The following is a 24,767-nucleotide window of genomic DNA, read 5'->3' on the forward strand; positions in this document are numbered from 1 at the left end:
CACCTCTGAGGTCTGAGAGAGCAGAGCGGGCAGAGGGTCTCGCTGGGGATCAGACAGAGGAGCAGGGGTGGGTAGGTGCCAGGCCTGTGCCCCGACTCCTTCAGCCCAGCTTGAGTGCAGCTGAATCCTGCTGCTGGTTCTGGACTGAGTAGGAAGCATGGAGCATGTAGGGGTCTCTCCTGAGTGTACGTGAAGAGACCTGAGAGTGAGGGGCCTCTGAGCTGGGCCTCTGTCACTAGCCCCCGTCACTGGTCCCAGCTTGACTCCCTGAAACCTTGAAGCTGCCAGCTCAGGCCCAGAACATGGGTGTATCTAAGATCAAGATCTGGGACCTGGGCTCTGGAGCCCCTTGGCCAACACCATAGGATGACCTGGGTGATCTTTGCTTGGAGAGCATGTGGCTCTCTAGGGTCACATTAACAGAGCAGGGGCTACCCCTGCCTTCATCTAGGTGGCACGTGACTTCAGGCCCGCCCCCCAGAGGGTGGCCTTCGTGTCACAGCTCAGAAGCCGGGACTCAGAGCAGGCTCCCAGGGACCGACAGAGCCCACATGCCCAGTGACACCCCTGGGTGCACAAGGACTAAGATGGGAACACACTTGAATATACCCCTTCACACTCACAGCTCCTCTACTTGCCTCCACTGACCCACACACAGACATGGCACACCCAGCCCTGCCTGGTCACACCACATGGTTCTGAGGAGCTCCCTGGCCCTGGCCCCCTGGATCCCTGACAAACAAGGCCATCCTGGCCCTTGCTTGGGGCAGCAGTTAGGGCCAGTGGGGGATGGGCATACACCCCTCCCTCCCTGTGTAAGGAGAGGTAGGGCTGTATCCAGGTTCACAAGTCCTGTCCGTGGGGAGACTCACCTCAGTGAAGAGGGAAATGAAGAGGGGTGGGGTCAAGGCAGGGGGCTGTGTGGAAGCTTCCAGAAGGCAGTAGGGAGGGAGCAGGGTAATGAAGAGAGGGGGGCATTGGGTGAGGTGGGACAAGGTGACGGCCATCAGCAGATGGAGAGTCCTCTCGGCATACGTGCAGGGCCTCACTGGGCGGGTTCCTGGGATTGTGGGCCAAGGTGGAGGGATCAGGCCTCAGTGTGGTGGCCTCCCAACTCTGCCCAGCACCTTGTTTCTCCAGGTACAGCCTCCCCTGCTCCTTCCTTGCCTCAGCCTGGATCTTGGGGTCAGCAGCCTCCATAGAGCCAGCCCTGCCTCGCAGCCGAGGACCACTGATGCCACCCTCTTGCCTGGACACCCAGAACAGCCACCAGGAAGCTCGGCCTGCCCTAGCAGTGCCCTCATGGGCTGTGGTCACTGTGGAGGGAGAGCCGCGAAGAGAGGCAGGAAGGGACATGTACGAAAGAGACGGAGAACAGGGCCAACACCTTGCAGCTTCTAGAACACCAACCTTCAGGATTGAGGAGTCACTGAGTGTGAAGTAGGCTCCCATTTCCTGCTGGCTGTGGTGCCACGGTCGTGGTGGGCACCTGTGTGCCAGTCACAAAGACTCCCCATTGACCTCCCTGGGAGCTCAGCTAACAAATTGCCCTTCTCGCCCCCATGCTGGCCTGAATCTCTGAGCTAAAGTCCCAACTCAGCCAGGACTGGAGCTGGGACGGGCACCCGGCATCTTTGGCAGGGACAGGGCCACAGTCCCTTCCCTGTAGGGGCATGAGTCTCCAGCTGTGCTCCTCCCTCTCTGCACATGTCCTTCCCTGCAAAAAGTCCCGGCTGCTCAGAGGTCTTGGCCACCCCCACCTCACCCTGACTCTCCCAGATGCTGCAGCCCCCAGAGGCCTTCTACAGGACTTGGTATCCACTCCTCCGATGAATAAAGGCCTCCTGCCTCAACTGCCCCTGCTGGATCCTCCCGGGCCAGGGGTCTGGGAGGCCACAGCGACTCCCTCCTGTGCCTCCAGCTCTGAGGAAGGCGGGCTCCCTGGCACCTAGTAGCTAGCATGGCCTGTCTCCTTCCTGCCGCCCAACCTTGGGGTAAGAAGGTGGTGCTGAGACCACAGTCCTGGGCCCCATAGTCCAGCCCAGGGACAATTACAGTTACAGGGTTAAGCGCTTGTCACATGTCTATTTCCACAACGCTCTCCCCACCTTTTTCTGATGAGCAATCCCCCAGAGAGGGAAAGCAACTTGCCCATAGTCACACAGGTCATAAGTGACAGGGCTGGGCTCTGAGTCCCCAGCATCCAACTTAACCATCTGTCCTGGCACCTCCTTAATTATGACTCGGGCAGCCAGGGCAGTGGGACAAGGGATGCCAGGTCACCTAGTCCTGGATGCCAGGCCACCCAGTCCTGCTTCCAGCTCTGCCACTAACATATAGTGAACCTCAGTTGTCTCATCTGAGCAATGGGGCTTCATCTTTGGCTTGAAGACTCATAGGCTTGTTATAACAGCCACTGAGCAGGCAGGGAGAAAAAGGCTTTGTGAGTTGATTAGGGGTGAGAGAGGGGAAAGGAAGCAGGAGAGTATTACCCTCATGATCACTAATTAAGAGGCCAGATACTTCTTTCTTTTTCTTTTTCTTTTTTTTGAGACAGTCTTACTCTGTCACCCAGGTTGGAGTACAGTGTGCAATGACACTGTGCTGGCTCACCGCAGCCTTGATTCCTGGCTCCAGTGATCCTACCATCTCGGCCTCCCAAGTAGACTACAGGCACATGCCACCATGCCAGACTAATTTTTAAAATTTTTGTTTGTAGAGATGAGGTCTCGCTATATTGCCTAGGCTGGTCTCGAACTCCTGGGCTCAAGGAATCCTCTCACCTTGGCCTCCCAAGGTGCTGGGGTGACAGGTGTGAGCCACTGTGCCCAGATACTTCTAAGTGAAAGTGGGCAGCAATGGTGGAGACACACGAGAATCCAGCAGGGCAGCCGGTCCTAGATCCTGGTCCTGGCCCCTTCTCCTTCTTGGTTTCCTTCCCGTTACAAGCGTCAGTTTCCTCCTGAACAGAGTGACCAGAGTGCCCGTTTCCATGGGCTTTCCTGAGACATCAGGTGATCCCTGTGGAGGAGGAGGCCGAGCCACCACAGCCCTGCTTTCCCACGTCCAGAGAGCGTTCACATGAGATGCTGTGAGAAGAAAAGGTTCCCCCGCTCCATTCTTGAAATTCTTGAAGTCTGATACCCTGGACAAGATCATCTTCAGCAGGCCCACACAGACGGTCTCTCCATTCCAGCTGTGATGCTCGGCTTCGAGCCTCTGCCCACCGCCTGGGTGGGAGAGGCAGTCATGCGCAATCCCAACCTTGACACTTGTCAAGGGGTGTCACTGGGAGTGCAGAGAGGGAAGCCCAGGTGGCTGTCCTGACGTTGCCTCAAAGGAAGTGGGAATGGGGCTAGGGTGGTAAGTCTGGGGTCACCCAGGAGGCGGAGAGGAGGAACAGGGAGGCCCACTTTGTAAGAAGGAGGAGGCTTCTTGCTTCCACCATCTGGAGTCCTCTTCCTTTGGGACTCCTGATGCCTCCTTCCGAGTGAGTGAGGGCTTCTGTGCTAAGGCTTGAGGAGAGGGCTGCCATCTCCGCCCGGACTTAGATCCCGCCGCCATCACCTGAAGACTTAAGACCCCTTTCCTCCCCCTCCTCCCCCATGCCTCAAGACCCTCTGGGGCGCAGCTGATGACTCTTTTCTAGAACTTGGGTGACACCTAGTGGACATTATGAGTCACCACTGGTGCTTCACTCCACCCCTCCCGTTCCTCTGCTTCTGGGGCCAAAGTGGGGTTTTGTGGAGCCCCTGCCCCAGACTGTCAACGCCCAGAAGAGCACGAGGAAAGTGTCAGTATCCTCTCCACCACAGTATCATTGCTGCCAGCACTGCCTCTCACAAACAGACACCCTTAAAGCAAAGAGCACAGACTGGGGTGGGTAGCACTCTAGGTTTGCCCCTCACCAGCCATGTGGCTGTGGACAAGTCATTTCATTCCTCTGAGACTCAAGTTTCTCCTTCCGTAAAATGTGATTAATAATGAAGTAAACTGGTGCTCAGGTGCAGTGGCTCACACCTGTAGTCCCAGCACTTTGGGAGGCGGAGGCTAGAGGATCACCTGAGTCCAGGGGTTCAAGACCAGCCTGGGCAAGCTGGTGAAACTTCATCTCTATAATAAATAAAAAAATTAGCCCAACGTGGTGGTATGTTCCTGTAGTTCCAGCTACTTGGAAGGTTGAATATTAATAACAATAATAGTAATGACGCAAATAGGGCTTGAGGACTACATGAGGTCAGGGATGAGAATGCCCCTAGCTCAGGGCCTGGCGTGGGGAACAGAAGCTGTCAGAGTCAGTGACAGTGCCTGTGCTCGTGGACAGAAGGTCCTCAAGGTCGGGGAGGCACACGGTGACAGGAAGAAGAAGGCATTGTGGATGGAAGCAGATTGCCTATGACATTCTCCCCAAAATGAAAAAGCAAAGCAAAGCTGTGTTTAGCAAGAAAAATCTGGCCCCCCGCGTGCGGCTGTGTCAGGGAGAGAGAACACATAGAGGGAGGGGAAGGGAAGGAGGCGGAAAGGAAGGCGGTGTGGGCACGTACTGCCCCCAAACCACAGCCAGGCACTCCGTGCCCTGCCTGACCTTGGTCACAGCTGGGCCTGGCAGCTGCCAATTTCTTGTCAGCTGGGCTTTGACTATGAATGCAGAGAGGTAGGTGGTCCTTTCCTCCCCATGGGTTGGCTCAGCAACACTGACTGTCGGCTTCCCCAGTTGTGGCTTGCTAACAAGCAGCTGATGACACCAACTGTGAAAGAAGCAAAGTTCTGGAGACAAATATCAAGGCTCCCAGCATCAGGAGGCAGAGGTGTACAGTTAAAAAAGAAAAAGAAAAAAAAAAAAAGCCATAATGCCCCACTAAAGCAACTCCTCTGAAACACCCGTGATCCACTCCATCAGGAATTCAGGATCTCAGGATGTCAGGGTCCAAGTAAGAAGGGTAGAATTTATTGAGCACTTACTGTATGCTGAGCACTTTGCTGAGAGTTTTGCATGTCGTCTCATTTACCCTTTTAGAAAACCTAGGAGGTGGGGACAAAGTCAAGTAAATTGCTCGAGGTCATGCAATAAAAGCAGAATTTGAACTCTGACTCCAGAGCCTTCATCTCGGAAAGCATCAAGTCCAACCTTCTCATTTTTTTTTTCAGTATAAACCTCAGGAGTACCAGTGCAGTGGTGACATCTGGGTTTTCAGTGTACCTGTCACCCGAATAGTGAATATTGTACCCAACAGGTAATTTCTCATCCCTCACCACCTCTCACCCTCCTGCCTTTTCAAGTCTCCAATGTCTATTTCACAATGACCATGTGCGCCCATTATTTAGCTCCCACTCACAAGTGAGAACATTCAGTGTTATACTTTGTTTCTGAGTTGGTTCAGTTAAGATAATGGTCTCCATCCACGGTGCTGCAAAAGACACGATTCCATTCTTTTTGATGGTTGAGTAGTAGTCCATTGTATATATGCATCACATTTTCTTGATCCAGTCATCCACTGTTGGACACTTAACCAACCCCCTCGTTTTGAGAAAGACAATGAGAGGCAAGGGACTGGGACTCAGAAGACGTGGGTTCACATCCCAGAGCTGCTGTGGACCCACGACAACTCACCAGGCCTGTCTGGTCCTCCATTCACATCTGTGAAATGGACACGAGTAGAGGGAGGACAGAGGGGACGGGAAATGCCAGCGGGAAGGGGCAATGTTAAATAGGGTGGTCACTTAATAAGCCTCATCAAGATGGTGAGATTCCAGCCCCGGCTCAGAGGGGATGGCACAATAAACACATTGGTTCTGAGGGGGTGAGGAGGGGGTGCCAGGGCTGGACTCAGTTGCTCCGTTTACCGGCTGCTGTATGGGAAACAGATGGAGGGGCGTGGGGAGAATGACAAAGAGCAGCTGCAGGAACCCAGACGCCAGCCGATGGGGGCTCCGACCCCAGAACTGCGGCAGTGACAGTAGTAAGAAGCGGTCAGATCCTAGATTTTTCCCCCTCTCATGTAAGCATTTGACTGAAGTATTTTATAAATACAGACTCTGGATGTGTGTTGAAGGTGGTGCCAACAGATTGGGTGTGGGATGTGGGATATGAGAAGCATTTGACACCCAGGTTTTTGCTCTGGAGAAACTAAAGAAGGAGAAGGGGCTTCAGCTGAGCCGGGGAAAGGTAGGTGGGTGAGGAGCTTGTGAATATGTGTGTTATCTTCCATCCCTCTACCCGGGAGACTCAGAGCACCCTGTTGCTCCCCCAATTCCTCCTCATTTTCAGGACTCAGATGAGGTGTCAGACCTCAGCATTCCTTGGGGAAACTCTCCCTCCCTCCTGGACAGTGGGCATGACTCCCGAGCCCACCCCAATTCCAACCTGTTTGACAATCCCCTGGTCTGAGAGCTCCATGGAGCCTGGGGTGCAGGGGTGGAGTGGGTCCTCAATACAGACTTGCTGGCAGAATGAACGATTGCCTTTGAGGGGAGCAGATTTCCCAGGGAAAGTCCAGGGATTCTTGTAGAGTCTCCCCTCCACCTTAGAGACCGGAAGCTGGGATCCCACAAGTGGGAGAAGGAAAAGACCGCCTGAATCTCACAAGAGAACCCCTGGCCCCCACACTGAGCCTGGCCTTGGCCCTAGGCCTGGCCCCAGCCCTGGCCCCTCTTCCTCCACTGTCAGTTAGTCAGATACCTTCATAGTTGGGAACTGGTCTCTGCTGTGGTCGGGACACCAAGGAGGAAAGGTGTCTGCTGGCTTGGGCCCCAGCACCTGGGTTTCATGCCTGCCGCTTCCTGCACAGACTGTCTGCACCCTCCCTGACACTCATAGCCACAACCTTTCCCTCTGCAGTTGTAGTTCCATAAATGTGCTTGGGGAGGAAGAGTAGGCTAGTTGCACACATGACAGTGTGAGCTGAACCGGCCAGAGCCTAGGAGCCCAGGTTCCAAGGCCCTCTGCTGACCTTCTCTGTTGATGTCCCTTTCTGTCTTTGCATCTCAATCCAGATTTTATGTGTCTGAACTCCTAAAAGCAGTTACAGCCCTCAGCATTCTCCCCAGGATTTATAGACCTGATTTTGTTTGTACCCTTTAACTCTTAGAATTCTACTACCCAGCACTGTGCTCGGCACATAGCAGGTGCTCAATAAATGTATGTTGGCTGAATGAGTGAATGACTGGACACATGGGCAGCTCTCCATGTGTTCTCCATTATTACCATGATGTTTCTGTGGCCTCCAAGTCCAGCATGGTGCTGAGAATCAAATGCTGGGGTTTCTCAATAAATAAGGACCAATGACACCAGTCAGTTGTTGCTGCATAACATCCATACCAAAACTTAGTGACTTAAAACAACAGCCTTTAATTAGCTCAAAGTTCTGCATGTTGGCGATTTAGCCTGGGCTCAGCTGGGTGACTGTTCTGCTCTCAGCAAGGCAACCTCATAGCTCTGAGCTGATCTTTGTGGTGCTCTCTCACAGGTCTGAAGTCCCAGCTGAGACAACCAAGCTGCCAACTCTGATCTGGGTGGGCTCTCAGCCTCCTGCAGGCCAGCCTAGTCTTTCTCATAGGGCAGGCAGGTGTCGCAAGAGGGAGAGGAACTGCCTCCAACTTCCCAAGAGGAGGTAAACTGGTAGACTATTACTCTCACAATATTCATTGGTCAAAGTAAGCCATAGGCCAGTTCAGAATCATGGGGTGGGGAAAATAGACTCTACTTCTCGATAGGAAAAGCTGAATATTACATCATAAAAGGTGGGGGACCTTTCTTGCAATCTACTACCAGTTGGGATTATAAACATCAGAATCCACTCAGATGAGATCACATTAATATTTATTAGGATTTAAGGCTGATGTAATCAGAGGCTGCTAAATTGGTGTGGAAATTTGGGGTGCCTCTCCCGTGGCCACCTTCTCCTTTTCTTCAACATCTTCCTGACCATGACATTCATGTGGCAGCAGTAGGGTACTAATGTTCTCATGAAACACGAAAACGGCATCAGATCTCTCCTACTTGAGGGCAGAACTTGAGAACCACATGCCATGTGTGTCTCTTGGGTCCTCGGCATGGATGCCATGACCTCGCTTTCCAGACCTCTGCTTGGTTGCCAGCTAGAGTGGTTGTGGACCGGGCTCCCAAGTCTGCCCTGCATCCTGATTTGGGGTGGGGGTGAGGGGAGAGCTTGGGGTAGATCCTGGGACCTCGCCCCTCCTGGAAACTTCTTGGGATGGGAGTTGGGAGTATTTCTGTACCCTGTCCCTTTATTTCATTACTTCAAAGTACGTACCAATAACTGAGTGTATCACTCATATCTATACATACATATCTGTAGTCCACAGAATGCAAGCTCGTTCAGGGCAGGGGCTTTGTCTTTCTCATTTCTGCTCTCCAGTCCTGAGTGACAAGGAGTCCTAGATCAGAATGCTAATGGGTGAACAGCCCCAGGGGAGACATTCTGTTCTTCTTCCTGGGGGAAGAAAAGGAGCCTGTCGGGGTGATCTGAGAAGGCTTCCCAGAAGAGTGACGCTGGAGCAGATGCTGACTGGCAACTAGCAACGGGGTTTATGTTGGCCACACCGGGGCCAGTTGGGGTACTGCTTGAGGTTTTTCTCGTAGGTGGGCAGGCTCTCTTTGAAGCAGCGCACAGATTGTCTGTCACACTCACAGGCCTTCAACCCGCAGAGGCAGCCAATGCCAGGGCCAAGGGCACATCCACCTGCGGAGACACACAGGATCACTGGGGGTTGCTAGCTTACCCCCAGCATTTGGTTCTGAGCCTGGGGAGAGCAGGGAGCTTGCTGCAAGGGGCCAAGAGTTAAGGACAGAAAGGCAAGACACCAGGAGTTCTTGCTCTCCAACCCCAAGTCCTTCCCTGATCACATCTGGGCATCTCACAAGTGCTGGGGTGAGGAGAACCCAGAAGGAGCAAGGGGAAGCATGGCTGCATGGAGGGTTCCTGAATCAGTGCACCTGGGCAGCACACAGGCCAAGGTGGCAGAACCTATTTCCCCAGAGCCCGTCACTTATTTGCAGCTGCCTGCGTGACATCTCACTTGATGTCTCAGGCATCTCCAAGTGCAGGCGCCCAAGAGGGAACCCCTGACATACTAGCGCTGCCTCCGCCCGCCAAGCCTGGCCATCACCCACATTTTCACTAAACAGCACCACCTCGGACTCCAGCCAGGATCTAGGAGTCGACCTCGCTTCCTCCCCTGCATTCCCTTTGCACATGCAATCTGCCAGCAAGGCCCACTGATCTTCTCTGTGTTTAAAATAGTCCATGCTCCGCCTTCTTCTCTCCATCTCCTTGGCTCCCACCCAAATCCCTGTCACCAGCAGTTCTTCCTCCTTCAGGGGAGGAAGGAAGTAGGGATCATCTCAAATTGCAATCTGAGTTGCATTCACTCTCCTGCTTAGAGCTCCACTGTGGTTTCCCTTATTCGGGAAAAGCATGACAAATCCTTGTGGCCCGAGGACTCTCACCAGCCCATGTCCTCGTCCGCCCTCCACCTTCCCACCCTCCCCTTCTCTGGGCACCCTGGCCTTTTTCATGCCACAAGTCTTGTTCTGTCTCATCCCAGGGCCTTTGTACTTACTCTTCCTTTGTCTAAATTCTTCTGTCCACAATCTGCAAGTGGCAGTACCCATCCCACCTTTGGGGCTTGGCCAACTCTCATCTCCTCAGAGATGCTCCCTGACCACCTGCCCCAGAGCTCTCTCTAGGCCACTCCTCCCACACACCCTGTGTATTTCATTCACTACGCTTTTCACAGCTTCACTTTTCTGTTTAGTTGCTTGTGTCTGCAGCCCTCAATGAGGTATGAGTATGAGCTCCGTGTGGCTGAGACCTTGTCTGTCTGGTTCATCACAGTGTCCCCTGCATCCAGAACAGATGCTACACACAGCAGATGCTCAAGAAATAGCCACTGAATGAATGAATGAAGCCTCTGTGGGCCCTTGGGATTGAGTGTCTATCCTTTGACTGAGTCACCACTAGATGGGGACCTTTTATTTACAGTCTACTCAGAACCTGTGTGTGTGTGTGTGTGTGTGTGTGTGTGTGTGTGTGTGTGTGTGTGTGTGTGTGCGCGCGCGCGCGCTATCAGGCACAGCTTCCTCTTTATAGACAACTCCACCCCAGTCCACTCTCTTTTCAGGGTTGCCAGTGAGGATGGGAGACCACCAGTCATTCTGGTCTTTGACCTTGGGCAAGTCAGTTTCAGTCTCCTCACCCATGAAATGGTGCTAAAACATAGTCGTGTCAAAACTGCCTAACAGCATCTAGCACCCAAGGCCGTGACGAGGCTTGCTGTCTACACATAGAATGGTCCGGATGTGCCTGGCACACAGAAGCTGCCCTGCAGGTGTTTGCTGCTGTCATCAGGATGACGCACCCTAGCTCCACGTGGAGGAACAAGGCGCACCCTGTCGAACTGGCCCGGAGCTGACTACAGTCAGGCTGTTTGCTGATCTCCCTCTGTGAAGTCCGCGGACTGCAGAAGCTGTCCTCCCACGCCTCCCTGGAGACTTCATTTCCCAATGCCGTCACCACCCGAGCTCCAGCTGCCCCTCTCCACTCGCCCTCAGGAAATCTGCCAAGCTGTTCATGCCTCTGGCTCTCCGCCTACCGCTGCCACCGTTCCTAGTGCCTGGGTCCCCTCTGCCCACCCTCTCCCTGCTCCCGCCTCTGAAAGTCTTTCCAGAGTCATCTAACCCAGCTCCCCAGGGAGCCCCTTATCCTCTGGGGGGGCGAGGGCTACATAGGCTCAGGCCCCCAGCCAGTCTCCTCTCCTCCCTGAGGGCCCGGCCCAAGCGTTGCCACTGCCCCAGGGGCTGTCGCCCCGGAAACCCAATACTCTTCTCTTCCTCAGCCACCTTCTCACCCATGCTTCCTTCTCTCCTTCCACTTCTCTCTTCGTCTTCTGGTCCTCTCCTCTTCTGTTTTTCTCTCATCTCGGTTTCCTTAACCTCCACCCTCCTTCTCTCCCTTCCTGTCCCCTTTCTCTTCTGGTCCCTTCTACTTTGGGATTTAGACATCCTGTTCTACTTCCAGCAGTCTGGAGCTGATATGGAACCGTGGTTTTTCACTGTGGACTGTCATTTTGGGGGCATCCCTCAGCCATGGTAGGACTGAGCCTGTCCTGACCTAGAAGAGGCAGCCCCAGGCCAAGAAGAGCCATCTCTGGAAGCCACTTGTAAAAACAAGCCTAAATTCAGATCCTGCAGCTTTCCATGTACTCATGAAGAAATAGACATGAAGAAAAAATCAGATGGCTCCAAAAGGTTCTTTCTCATTCCATGAACTCCATCTCCACAAATAAGACAAGGCAACAGGTCTGCATTCCTGCTTGTGGTTGACCCAGGTCCCTGGCAGGCCCCTGTCAGCACCCCTGGCTTCAGCCTTGGTCTCCTCCAAATTCTCTCCGTGGTGTTCTTGTCCGGTGTCAGGATTTTAAATGTTGTCAGGTTCTCGGCTCCAGCCCATACATCTCCCTCAGGCTCTAGACCTCCATATGCATTCACTTGCCACCCCCCTGTGTACCTGACGCATGTCTCAGACTCAGCAGGGCTCACACCGTGCTCTTGCTGTGTCTTCAGAGTCTGCTCTTCCCTTATTTTCACGAGTTCAGTCAATGGCGCCACAATCTATGGCTGCTCAGGTCAAAAGCCTGGGATGCAGCCTTCACACCCCGCATCTAACCCATCGGTGGGTCCTGTGGGCTTTGCCTCCAAAGCACACCTAGCAACTGAGACAGCTCCCCATCCCCACTGTCACCGTGTGGGTCCCAGCTACAATGATGCCTTCCCAGTGCGTCAAAACAGCTCCTAATGGTCCCCGCTTTCCTCCCTGCTCCCCTCCTCCTCTGGACTGTAGTCAGAGTGATTGATCTTTCTAGGACAAAATAAGAGCATACCCTACTTAACATACTCCAAGGCTCCCCTGCACCGAAGAGGAAAGCGAGTGCCTCACTCCATCCTGCCTCATCCCTGCTCCTTCCCAGGGCTCCTATGCTCCAAGCCCCCTGGCTCAGAGGTCTCAGATGAAATGCCGCCTTCTTAGAGAGGACTTTCTTGACCACCTAGAGAGTAGGGACCCTTCCCCCACCCTGGCATTCCCTTGCCTGTCACCTTGAGATGCTTCACAGAACTTATCCCCATTTGAATGAATCTTTATATATGAATATACTGTGGTCTGTCATACTCCCTGAAGTGCAAGTTCCCTCAGGGTTGACCTCCAGCCTCAACACACAGTAAAGGCTCCTCACTGGCAGCACTCTCACGGCCTACAGGCCAATGAAAGGAGTCCACTGCTAGGAAACAGGAAGCCAGGCTCCAGGTCCAGACCCACTGCCCCCGATCAGGGGTCTTAGGCAAGTGGCTCCTTCTCTCTGAGTCTGCTTCCTCAGATTTCAAATGGAGATAAAGATACCTGCATTGCCTATTTTGTGAGTTTTTCCATTCACTCGCCCAATAAGCAAACACGTATTGAGCTTCCAACATGTGTCTGGTCTTTGGCTAGGACTGAGGGGACAGATATGAGCAAGCAGACCCTCACACTGCCTAGGCCCAGGGGCATCGCTTTCTGCGGGCTCTGTGAGAATGAGTGCCCACGATACAAGACAGGCGTGCTCCCGGTTCTCAGGAACTTGTGTTCTAGTTGGGCAGAGATAAGCAAACAGAGAAGGAAATGAGATGAGTGCAGGCAGAGGTGAATGCTGGGAGAGAAAGCAGGTGATGTGGCAGCGAGTGGAGGCAGCTGATGAGAAGGGTCTTGGCAAGATACATGTTCCAGTGGTGACCATTTCCACCTCCCTTTCTGACAGAGGGAAGCAGGCCAAGGCCAGGACATGGAGGGGACAGGGTACAAGTAGCTCTGCCTTCCACACCAGGCTTCCCCCGCAACACACGTGGATGTGCATGTGCGTGGAGGGGGTGTCACTATTGAGTGATCTTAAAGTCCCCTGCAAATGCCAGCTACTTATGCAAGCCCACTTGAAGAAGGGCTAATCACCTCCCAGGCGGCCCGAGGGCAGCTGTCCCCACCAGGCAAATTGGCCCCTGGGCTCAGGTTACAGTTCTTTTTCTGCACTGATCTCCCAGTGACATTTAGAGTTCTGGACAGACCACATTGCTTTTCTCCTTTCCCTCCCCTGCTCACCTGCTGCATCCCAGAGCAGCCCCTGTTGCTAGGCAACCTGGGACCAGGCCTTGGTGCAGGATTTCAGAAGTTGGGGAGACTGGGGAGGTGGTTAACCCTTGCAGGGGCAGCTCCTTGAACTGACGTGTAATTGGGGCAGGGGATGAGGTCTTACTCCATAAGGGAGTCATGGCCTTAGCACCCCTTAGCCCGAGGGGTGCAAGTGCAGAGCAGGCCTTTCAAAGAAACCTCAGGACAATAGTAAAGAAAACCCAGTGCTTTAAGAAAAGGGGAAAGAAAACTTGGACAAAAAGAGAAAGCTCCACATTTAAAGGAGGGGCATGACCGAAGCACCTACGGTCTGCCAGCCCTGGGAGCTGGGTTGCTTCAGTCATTCTTTCCAGCAACCTTATGAAGTGATGTGATTAGCTCCCTTTTACAGATGAGAAGACTAAGGCCCAGTCAGAAGGAGGAGAGCTGGGATCAGACCCAACTCTGCTTGATTCCAAGGCCTCCTCACAAGAACAGAAAGCTCCAGGGCCTGACAAAGAACCACGTTCCATCTGCTCTCGGGGTCAGAGAAGAGCACTCTGCCCGATTTGCTGCAAACCCTAGGACTCACATCATGTGAGAGTCCTCCAGTCAAACCCAGACCCAGCACCCTCCAAGGGCAGGGTGGTACGAGGCAGGACAACCTGGGTCTGAATCCCAACTCTTCTTCCCCTAGCTATGTGCCTTGGCCATTTCGCTTAACCTCTCTGAGCCTCAGAGTCCTCCTTGATAATGAGGAGATGATGCTTACCTTCTGAGGTTACCTACGGGGGTTCAAGGTGCTGGTGTTACAGCATCTACCACAGATGCCCACAAACTGCTGCTGTTGCTATTGTACCTGGTTCATAGATGAGAAAACTGAGACCCAGACAACTCAGGCCATCAGTATGTCCCAGAGCACTGGAAAGGTTCAAGACGAGTATCTTAATCTTGTCTGTTACTTGGATCAAACCCTTTCCCTCCATGGGTCTCAGTCTCCCCATTGCTACAATGAGGGGTGGTCTCTGAGGGAACATTCAGCTCTTAAATTTCGACCAGGTGGTGAATGACAGGAGATCAGGGACTGGGTCTGCCTCATTCTGTGCCCTTGGTGCAGCACTGGCACTGGGTGGGCACCCAGTGAGCAGGCATTACTGGGCAATTGAATGGATGGGCTTGGGACTCAGCACCTGTCAGCAGCAGAGACAGGATTAGAACCCAGATCACCTGGCTCTCAGGCCTGCTCCTGGGAGCAGGAGCTTGGCCAGGTGGGGGTGGGGAGAATAGGGATGGACCTGGTTCTCGCTGGCGGGGTCAACTGAGGAGGGGAAGCTGATGCCCCGGTACTGACGTGGAAGCCTCCTTCCATGCTGGGTCCCTGAGCAGGGACTGGGCTTCAGGAGCCCTGACTGACTGTTTCTGCTCTGCAGGGGCAATGTGGGAGGAAGCATAGCCCAGGCCACGTGCTTTTCAGTCCAGTTCTCAGTCCCTGCACGTCCCACCACTGCCCAGCAGGTGCCAATCAGGGGACACTTCTGTGTGCCACCTCCTGGGGCTCCAGCTTCTGTCCCAGGTCACTTTGCCCCACTCTCCCCATCTCCTGGGGTCTTGGACTGGGAGGGCGGGGAGGGCTGAATAAACAGGCTGCTTCAGACTTGGAGAGCCAAGGCTGCAGTCCATAGGAGCCCAGGGTGAAGGCTTGCTCTGGGACCGCCAGGCATCCCCCACCCATTCCCCTGGGGCAGAGACAGCTAGGAGGAGGCCATCAGAAACTCAGCTCCTGGCCTCATGAGGGCATCGTATACTGCAGCAAACAATACTCTGGGGGCCACCTTCTCCAGTCTCCTCTCTATATCCCTCCCACCAGATCCTGATCGCTTCCCATCTCCTGAATGTGGCCTTGGGTGAGTCAGAGGAGAGACACTTTGCTTTGGGCTTAAGGGTGACCATGGTCAGAGAGCTCCAGCTCAGGAAGTCTCCTTGAGCTCATGTGGAGACAAAAGGGGCTTCTTTCCCTGTTGATAAGGTGCTGAGGCAAGGGCTGTACAGGCATAGCAGCAGGGCGAGCTAAGTCTGGTCTCCCTGGAGCAAGGGTCAGAGCCCCCCGCGGCCATGTCTCAGTTCTCATGGCTGGTGTCAAAGAGACTTCACAGTCCTAACTCTGGGTCTTGGTGTTGCTGAGCCAGAATCCTGGGGGTGAGGGGGAATGCTGGGGAGACATAAGGGTCTGAGCCCTGAGCACCCATTGGGGGGGATGGAAGGCAATACGAATCCTCACCCTGGGAGATGAGTAGAGGGGAAGTGAACCTTGGGAGGAGACAGATGAGCTCCAAGAAGCACATAGCTGTGAATAAACACACCTAGGGAGAGGAGTGACTTATGCAACCCCACAAGGCTTGGCAGGAGATGAGCCGCACACTGTGAGGGGTATCCACACTGCTGGTTATGATGGAATTGATGGTGCTCACAAAAGAACACTGGCCAGCACCTTCAGATGTGCCTGCTCTTAGACCAATCTTGCTCTGCACATACCCACACCCCACCAGCCCCAGAGCACACTCCAGATGCTGGGGCCACTCACCTTGTGTGGGACACTCTGTCCCCTCACCTACCTGGTTCCTTGAATGGCCTCGGTAACACTGAGTTTCCTTCCTCTTCCTGCCTATTTACTTTTGCGGCCCCCACAGTACCCACTCCAGTGCTTGGCATGCAGTCACCCTTGACAAATATTTGATCAGCTAAAGACAGCTGGGTTGCTTTGTTAACACATGACAGAAATAAGGAAAAATGTTCTCGACAGCAACAGTTGCCAAGGGAAGCTGCAAAATCCAATGTAAGCTCAAGTCAATAGTTATTTATTGAGCAAGTACTATCTGCTAGGTACTGGGCTCTCAGAGGGTGCAAGAGAGTCTAGGGTGGGCCAAAGTGAGGATCTGATTCTCAGCACTGTCTCTTTCAACGCCCTGGGAAAAATCTCATTTTCTAAAGGTTCACTAGGTTTACAAGGTGGTGGACATTCAGAAAGGCCCAGGTTCAAAGATGTTTTCCTACAGAGAAGGCTACTCACAGATCACAGTCCCGTTGACTACGTGGAACTGGTAGCCGTTCAGCACAGGCTGGCAGCCCAACTCCTTCAGCTTCTTGTAGCAACAGTCATGCTCACGGCAGCACCTAGGGACCAGACAAGAGGGAGGTGAGGGGTTGTCCCTGGGGGTGGGTCCCTGGGAAATTGGCTCCAGGATCTCAGATGGGGACCAGAAAGGATTCACCTGCCTCCTCCCCTGGGCGAGAAGGCACCGAAGGTGGGGCAGTGAATTACTGGTCATGTGAGAAATAATAAAAATAACCAGGGATGCGTACTTAGCCCTCTCTGGTACCTATTGCTATCTCAATAGCTACTTTCAGTGACCCTGTGGAATACAATCATGGTCTCCATTTTGTAGGGAAGGAAATGAGATTCAGAGAGGCCAATTTCCCAAAATTATACATCTAGAAAATGATAGACCCAGGACTCAAACCCAGGTCCATGTGACTGATTCATTCCTTTAATAATTTTGACTGAGCACCTACTATATGCCAAGCAATGTGATTGTCCTGAGGAGACAACTGTCAGATGTGGTCCTTGTGCTCCCAGCACCCAGGGGCTGGGTGGGAGAGCACTGGAGGAGAAAAAACATCTGGGGAATGGCCTCAGCCCATTTTCTCCACCACTATGCAAGGGACAGGAATGCAGAAACCTGGGCTTAGAATCTAAGGTCTGACAAGCCGAGAAAAATGTTTCTGTCTCCCTCTCCCACCATTTCCCTCTGCAAGTGGGTGCTTTGCCATTCACTGTCTTTGGCTAATGATGTTCAATTTCTAATCAGCCTTTGGACTTGGGCAGGAAGGCACAGAGCACCAAGGAATGGGCTAGACTTTGAAACAGGCACGTTCTTATTCAAATCCTGACTTTGCCACTTAGGAGCTACATGCCTTGGGGAGTGGGAGGTTGGCATCTAGCCTCTCTGGGTCTTGAGTCCTCACTGTCTTTGCCTGTGAAATGGGGCTGGTGACATAGACTCGTACATTCCCCATGAGGATGCAAAAAGGCCCTATGTGCAAACCACCAATCTCAGTGCTTGACACATATGGGCATTTCATAAGTGTCAGTGCCTTTCCAGGGCTCTGAGGTCCTTCCAGTTGGAACATCCTACGGTTCCATGAGCCCAATGCATGAGACTCAAGCTCAAGAAGGGATATTTCAGGCCCCCCTATAGGGACATATTTCTCCACGTTAGGTTAAATGTGGCAAGGAACATTTTGCTTTCTTATTTCCTCAAATGCAATGACACCCCAACTGTCCTGTTTCCTATCTCCCCATACGCTCACCAGATTACACCCACCTCTACTTTTTCTAGGAACTCACGCCCCCTATCCCACCCCCCCATCCTTAGGAGGCGGCCTGGAAGCCAGGTTTGTGCCATGAGACCTGGCCCAGATGAACAACTTTTCCTAACTGGGCCACTTGAGTTCCCTCTCCTAGAATATGGAATTAGGACTGGAAGACAGTGAGTCAGTCTTGCTGTGCCCCTAATCTCAGAAGCTGGGAGCTGAAAGAAGAGCACATTTACTATGAGAATGAAGTAGTTTCTAGAACTCTGGGCAGGCCCAGCTGCAGAATTGCAGAGCCCAGTGCTAAATAAAAACATAGGGCCCCTTATTGAGACTTCCAAGGTAGCGACAGTAGGACTGTCAGCTACATTCAAGCCCTGAGGAGTGCCGGCCCCTGTGCAACTTTACAGGTCACACATGCAAGAAGTCGGCCCTGACACCGGCTCCTCAAGACACACCTCTGACTCCCATTCTGTTTTTCCTTATGCCAGCCAGAGTTGGTTTCTGTTACTTGCCATGCAAGAATCTGAATCCCCTCTCTGTGGCTTCAAGCGTGGATTTCAATGCAAGTCAACTGATGGGCAGCCTCAGAGCCTCTGCACCCACCTGTCTGTGTCATCCACGGGTACCCCTTTGCCCCCAAGTCCGCAGTAGCAGCCATATCCGTAATACGAGAAGAAGGCACTCCGCCCTGTGACTTGTTTGACCATCCTCTGAAACTGCCAGAAGCTGCTGTGAGTGGGGGCTGCCACTGCCAATGAGAAGACAAGAAGAACCCTTGCACTGCCTGCTGCCTTGACCTCTCCCCCCGTTGGGGATATCGCCAGATCCCTAGAGCAAAGTGCAAGGACATGGCTGGGATCATCAGCCCCTTCCTAAGGAAGAAAACAGAATTCGATTTACCCCGTAACACAGCTGGTTTCTTGCTAACCCAGGATGAGCACCCAATTTCCATGACACTCTAAACAATGCTCTACTGCCAACCCTGATCCTCCCCCCAAAGTAGAAAACCACCATCCTGGGCAGAAACACCCTCAAGTCTGATGCAACATTATCGGGAAAATTCAAAGCCAGAAAGGCCAGTTCCTACAGATGTCAACAGGCATTTTCAATCTCACAGGAGAAACAAAATACTTAAGAGGCAGGAAAGACACTCTCAATCAGCAGTTTTAAATGGCAAATACACATGGACCCAGCAATTTTTACTTCTTCAAAATGCTTATGAAAGTGGGCCCAAATGTTTGCTGCAGCATTGTTTGTGATTTCAGAAAATTGGAAGCCACCCACATGGCCACCGATAGGGAGATAATAACAAAATTATGTGTCTTGAAAATATGCTACATTTAATAGCAATATCTCTAGGCAAAAGAACTGAGGAGGCAGACAGAGAAAGAAACAGGCAATGTTTATTTTATACACTCCTGTGCTGTCTGCATTTCCTTTTTTTATAATGAGTATGTATTACTTTTCTATTATTAATACAATGTTTTAAATGTGCATATGTAAAAGCTGTGTAGAAAATGTATACCAGACTCTTAAGGTGGTTAGGTTATATCTGGGTATAGAAAACAACTGGGGTCTGGAAAGGATGAAGAGGGGCTTTACCTTGTTACTATGTGTTCAATTGTTTTGCCTTTTAATTATATGCATATATTAGTTTCGCAATAAAAATATAAACTTGAAGAAGAAAGAGTTTGGGGGAATTTTCCCAGGTGCCTTCTTGTCCCACTATAGTGTTTAGACAACTGCTGTCATGAAGGGCTAATGCTGATGGGGACAGATGAAGCCCGGGAGTGGCCACTGCTGCCCAAGAAGTTTCTGGAGAGGGGGTGGAGCCATGCCCAGGAGCTGATCTTCAGGACACACTGTGGGGCTGTAGAAGCAGTCCCTCCTGCATATGGGTCCTCCCTTACCCCATGGTCTTGAAAACTGCAGATTCTACCACTGACTAAGAGGAAGAGAGAAGACTGTTTTTTGACATTTTTGACTTAGGGACTCAAAAGTTATTGCTACACAGCTGAAACAGAAAAATGTATTTGAACAAATCTCTACTCAACAAATCCAGCTAAAGAGTCTGTCTACGAGTCTTCCACCAGACCCTGAACGGTCTCCCAGTAGGTCCTTTGTCATTTTGCAGGGGTATGCAACCTGATCTCCTGGTAGCAATGAATTATAATTGCCACTTATCCCATAAGTCACCATAAAGTCTTTCTTTAAGCATTAATCATTTGTAAATTAGCTATATGTCTGCATTTTTGTTCTGAGATTCACATGACTTTAAATAAAGGCAACTAGCAGCCAAAGGAAAAAAGACTCCCAGGTGACGAGGGTCTAACCGTAGTCAAACTTACTTTCTACTAAACCATTAGAAACCTTTGATTTCTGGCCATTGCCTTGCTAAGCTATAGTCTGGACATGTGTTCTCTGAGCTATGGCCAGGCCATATTTTCCTAAGCTTTGCCCCCCTTCCCTACCTTGGGGAGGTGAATCTTATCTCTCTGTTTCAAATTTACTTTCTAAATAAATGATGCATTTCAATCTAAAAAAGAGAGAAACCTTTGATTTCTGAAAGGCTTTATGAGATTCCAACACCGGGCCTAGCCCATTTTATAGCAAAAACAGAAGCAGGAGAATGTTGGTGGGAGGCTGCTTCACTCCTGATTCTCTTCTGAGTGATTTGTGACTCTCCCTCACTCAATGCTGTCTCAGGGAGGGGTTCCCCCACCATGACACAGACAGGAGAACAGAACCTTGGCTCTGTTCCAGTGGGCTCACTACTTACAGCAGACAATGATGATGAGGACGACAACGACCTTCATTCCCAAGAAGCACAGAGGGCCTTAGGCGCCACCGCTACACCTTTGTCTGAGCGTGAGGGGTCTGCCAGTGGAACTCCTGTTCAGGGACAAAATGACCAAAATGAGGTAAAGCCATCTGGGTGTGAAATCGAAACAGGAGTGCTTTCGGCGGCCCTCAGTGGAGGGTTCAATGGGGGTCTTTTTCAAACCTCATTATCTTTGAATATGGTGCACTTTTGGCATTTAGGCCTGGATATAAAAAGAAGAATGTTCAATTGTTTGAAAAACACAAGTATTTTCTTTTTAAAATTTCATTCTTTGGCAACACTATCCTGTCATCTTTTTTTTTTTTTGAGAAGTCAGTATTCCCTCTATTCCCAAGAGTAAAAAAATACATATAGTTGGGTGCGGTGGCTCACACCTGTAATCCCAGCACTTTGGGAGACAAAGGTGAGAGGATTGCCTGAGCCCAGGGGTTCAAGACCAGCCTGGACAACTTGTTGAGAACTCATTTACAATTAAAATAAATAGATGAATAAATGAATAAATAAATAACTGTGAAATCTGGGCTAGGCATGGGCAAGCTAGTGAAATCCTATCTCAGAAAAAAAAAGTTTATATACTGTTTATAGTAGAAATCGGCTCAAGACCATCTACTTCCATTGGCATGATAGTCCCACAGTGTTTTCCTTCCTCATTGCCGAAGGATCTTATTCTTAAACTTAGTCCCCTTGAATCTCAGTTTCTTCTCCTATAAAGTGAGACTAAATATAAATATACTTATCAAAAATTTCAAATCTTTATTAAGAAATTTGAAGGGCTTCACATGCATTACAAGATTTAATCTTCATAACAACTTAAGAGGTTCTAGTAACATTTTAAAAATGGGGAAGGAGAGGTCCAAAGAGGCTGAACAAGTTCCTCGCAATCACAGAACAGTCTACATTGCAGGTCTGTTGTGGGGACCAGCTGGAATAATAAAACTTATTTGAATCATAACATGCAGTAGCAGGTAAACACGGCCTTCTCATTCCAATTAGCAGTGGAAAGGATACCCATATTCCGTACACTTTCCACAGGATAGCAGAGGAGAATGTATGCTTGCGTCCCTGCCACAGAGCTCATGGGTCAGTCAACAGCTTTGTTTTTCTTTTCTTTTCTTTTGAGTTGGAGTCTCACTCTGTCACCCAGGCTGGATTGCAGTGGCACGCTCACAGCCACCCCAGCATCGATCTGCTGGGCTCCGGTGATTCTGCCACTTCAGCCTTCCAAGTAGCCAGACTACAGGCCTACAGGTGCATGCTACCACGCCCAGTTAATTTTTTTTTTTTTTTTTTTTGAGTTGGAGTCCCACTCTGTCACCCAGACTGAAGGGCAGTGGCCACTCCCGGCCACCGCAGCCTCAACCTGCTGGGCTCCAGCGATCCTTCCGCCCCAGCCTTCTGAGTAGCCAGTACTACAGGTGCGCGCTACCACGCCCGGCTCATTTTGATTTATTGCAGAGATGGGGGGGGGTCTCGCCAAGTTGCCCAGGTGGATCTTGAACCCGCGGGCTCAGGCAATCCACTCACCTCAGCCTTCCAAAGGTGTGGGATTACAGGCTGAGCCACCAAGCCCGGTTTAATTTTTTTTTTTAATTGTAGAGATGAGGTCTCGCCAAGTTGCCCAGGTTGATCTCAAACCCACAGGCTCAGGTAATCCTCTCGCCTCGGGCTCGGAAAGTGCTGGGTTTACAGGCTTGAGCCACCACACCTGGCCAACAGCTTTCTTTAAGTACAAAGTGGTCCTTATGGGACCATCACAAATCAGGCTAAATCTGATAATGTTAGAACTTGGAGTGTGGAACAATGGCTCAGTTAAGCCTAGAGAATTTGGCAGGTGCAGAGCTTCGGCTAGATTTATACCCAGCGGCAAAGTTTCCCAGGAAACATCAAAATGACCCTCCAGTTGCAGATCCCTGGGGGAGTTAATCAGGTGCCGTTGCTGTTTGTCACTCTCTTCAGGAAAATTCTGGTAGATGCTGAGAGGCTGGGCCCTGACCAGGCCTGGTCTCAGCCAACGTTCATTTCAACTGCTGTGCAAGGTGTTTTTTAATGTGCAAGGTGTTTTTTAATTAGGTTCTATCTCTACAGGCTTGCTTCCTTTTTCTCTTTTGAGTCTGGAAAACTAATCATGAGCAAGTTTAGTCCACCAAGAAGGGACTCAGATATTTCAAACGTGCTAGTGATGATACTTTAGAGAGAAAAAGAAAGGGATCTGGGTACATCACTGGTAATGAGATCTGATAGACTCAGTAAGCACCAACTATGATTCAGAAGCCTGTCTAGATTGCTAAAGAAAAAATTAAAATTAAAAAATTAGCCCTTCTAGTGGGAAGATTCTGTCCTGAGGAAGGTGCCTAGCTGGCCAGAGAGACCAAATAGGTAAATATAGACCAAATATAGCCCAAAAGCCCCATGTAGGCAGAACATCTGTTTGATTCTGGAACTTAGCACAGTCTCTAGCAGGGCCTCTCTTACCCGATGGGATAACAACTCCCCTAACACTCTCACTCACTGGGAACTGCCCTCTGCTATAGGGACTGTGTGGCCCAATGTCATGAGCCTTCCAGGGAAAAGAGGAGGAGTGGCCTCTAGCCAGTGCCTGCTGAGGTGAAAGAGGCTAGAGGACAGGCCTAGCCTCTTTCAGGACAGCTCTGAAAGGCCATTCTAGCCCCAGAGCTCCCTGGAAGATGGGTGAAGTCCCCCGTAACCACCATGTTTTATCAGTTTCTCCCTCTGTGTCAACTTCTTTCTCTGTGTATGTCAGCTTATCCCTTTGTGTGTGTCAGTCTCTCCCTGCCTGCCAATTTCTCCCTCTGCGTGTCAGCTTCTCCCTCTGTGTGTCAGCTTCTCCCTCTCCCCAGTCTTGCCTTGCTCATTTCCTGACAGTGGTATTTCCTGGAGCCTCCCAGAAAGCACTTCTCTGTCTCAGTCTGTTTCCAGGGGACCCAATCTAAGCCCATGTTCAGTGATGAGCTTAGTGGTTGTCTAAATAAATGCCTTTGAGCTCAAAAGAAGAAGCAGTGAACTCTCCTAGAAAGGTCACAGAAATCTTCCCAAAGGAGATGATATTTGAGAAGGCCTTAAGCTCCCTTACCTTTATGTTCTGCTCCTACTCACCCCTCACTGCAACCCCACCAGGCAGGCACTACCACATCTGCATTTAACGGGTGAGGAAACCAAGGCTCCAACAGGAGAGGTGACCTGAAAAAACCCACATAGCTACAAAGGAGTGGGGCCAGGACTTAAACACTGGTCCCTAACTCCAAATCCAGAGCTCTTCCCACCTCACCAGTTTCCCTGCCTAGACCTCACCCGTGTGGCATCTTGAAGGTTTTAGGACATTTCCACAGACACTGACCTCCATGGCTATGAATTAGGCATGGTTCCCTCCTTTTGACTGATCACTTGGGGCTGCTTAGGATTGTACTGAAATGAAACCAAGAGTGTAAGACCAGAGGGCCAGAGACTTGATGGTAGAAAGCATGGAATGGTCTCCCATGCCAGCCCCTAGAGTGGAAGCCAGCCCCTAGAGTGGAGGGCCCTTTGGTACTTCCATCTGGGTCATTTGCCCAACCCATCAATTCATCTCTTATAGATAGTGATGACATACCAATTGGCTTTTCTCCCCATAGAGAATACAAGATGGAAAGACCCTACAAGCCCATGAGGACAGAGGTCATGTCTATCTTGTTCACCTCTCATCCCTAGTCCCTGCCTAGCACAATGCCTGGCACACATTAGTACTAATGATGATGATAGGTAACATATATACCACATTTATTTTATACCCTGCATGATTTCTGAGCACTTTACATAGATTTCCTCACTGAATTCTCATATCTCCCAGCTAGATAAATACTATTATTATCCTCATTTTTCAGAAAAGAAAACTAGGGAGAGATGGACAGTGAATATTTTGGCAATGAATGAATGAATGATCAGACTCTTATACTTCAAGTTACAGAAGTTAAAAACTGTAACTACAACCTACTGAGGACCAACAGGGGGCTAAGCATGGAACTTGGATCATCCCCTCAATACTCCTGGTGAGGCATATGTTATCAATCCTAGTTTATCACTGAGGGTAATTGAAGCTGGCAGAGGTCAGGTCGTTTGCCTGAAAATGGACAGGTTCCAAACTTAACCCCAGGTATGCCTGACTCCAATGCAGCCACTCCCAGTCCTTGGCAGTTCTCCTGTGTGCGTGGACTATCCACGCCAAGGGGCGTGTCTATCCAAACCCAGCAGAAAAGACAAAACCTAAAATGACCAAGCAGCTAAGCAAATACCAGAACACTCTTGTACTCTTATTTTACACACAGTTCTAACAAGTTGCTCAGATTCATTTCTCATACCCAGCAGTTAATAGGATGGAGTCAAAGTGGCATCTCCTAGCAGAA

General features: G+C 51.0%; 1 protein-coding gene across 1 annotated transcript; it reads right to left on the minus strand.

Annotated features, from left to right (window-relative positions):
- Positions 1–8,535: 8,535 nt before the first annotated feature.
- Positions 8,536–20,344, minus strand: PLA2G2C (phospholipase A2 group IIC). Its single transcript, XM_008070745.1, has 4 exons — positions 20,308–20,344; positions 18,132–18,270; positions 16,222–16,361; positions 8,536–8,702 (listed from the first exon to the last, which is right to left on the minus strand). Exons 1-4 carry the CDS (start codon positions 20,342–20,344, stop codon positions 8,536–8,538), a joined length of 483 nt encoding a protein of 160 aa, XP_008068936.1.
- Positions 20,345–24,767: the final 4,423 nt, after the last annotated feature.

This window comes from Carlito syrichta, unplaced genomic scaffold (genome assembly GCF_000164805.1).
Source record: "Carlito syrichta isolate Samal-C Ts95f unplaced genomic scaffold, Tarsius_syrichta-2.0.1 Scaffold313991, whole genome shotgun sequence".
NCBI classification, from domain to species: Eukaryota; Metazoa; Chordata; class Mammalia; order Primates; family Tarsiidae; genus Carlito; species Carlito syrichta.

Bases quoted from the DNA above. Each gene is read 5' to 3' on its own strand.
- PLA2G2C (XM_008070745.1), bottom strand. From the start codon at position 20,344: ATGAAGGTCGTTGTCGTCCTCATCATCATTGTCTGCT. The intron at 16,362-18,131 runs GTGGGTGCAGAG...ACCCACCCCCAG, and splicing joins CCCGTGGATGACACAGACAG to GGACAACCCCTCACCTCCCT. The intron at 8,703-16,221 runs GTGAGTAGCCTT...GTGTCTCCGCAG, and splicing joins AGTCAACGGGACTGTGATCT to GTGGATGTGCCCTTGGCCCT.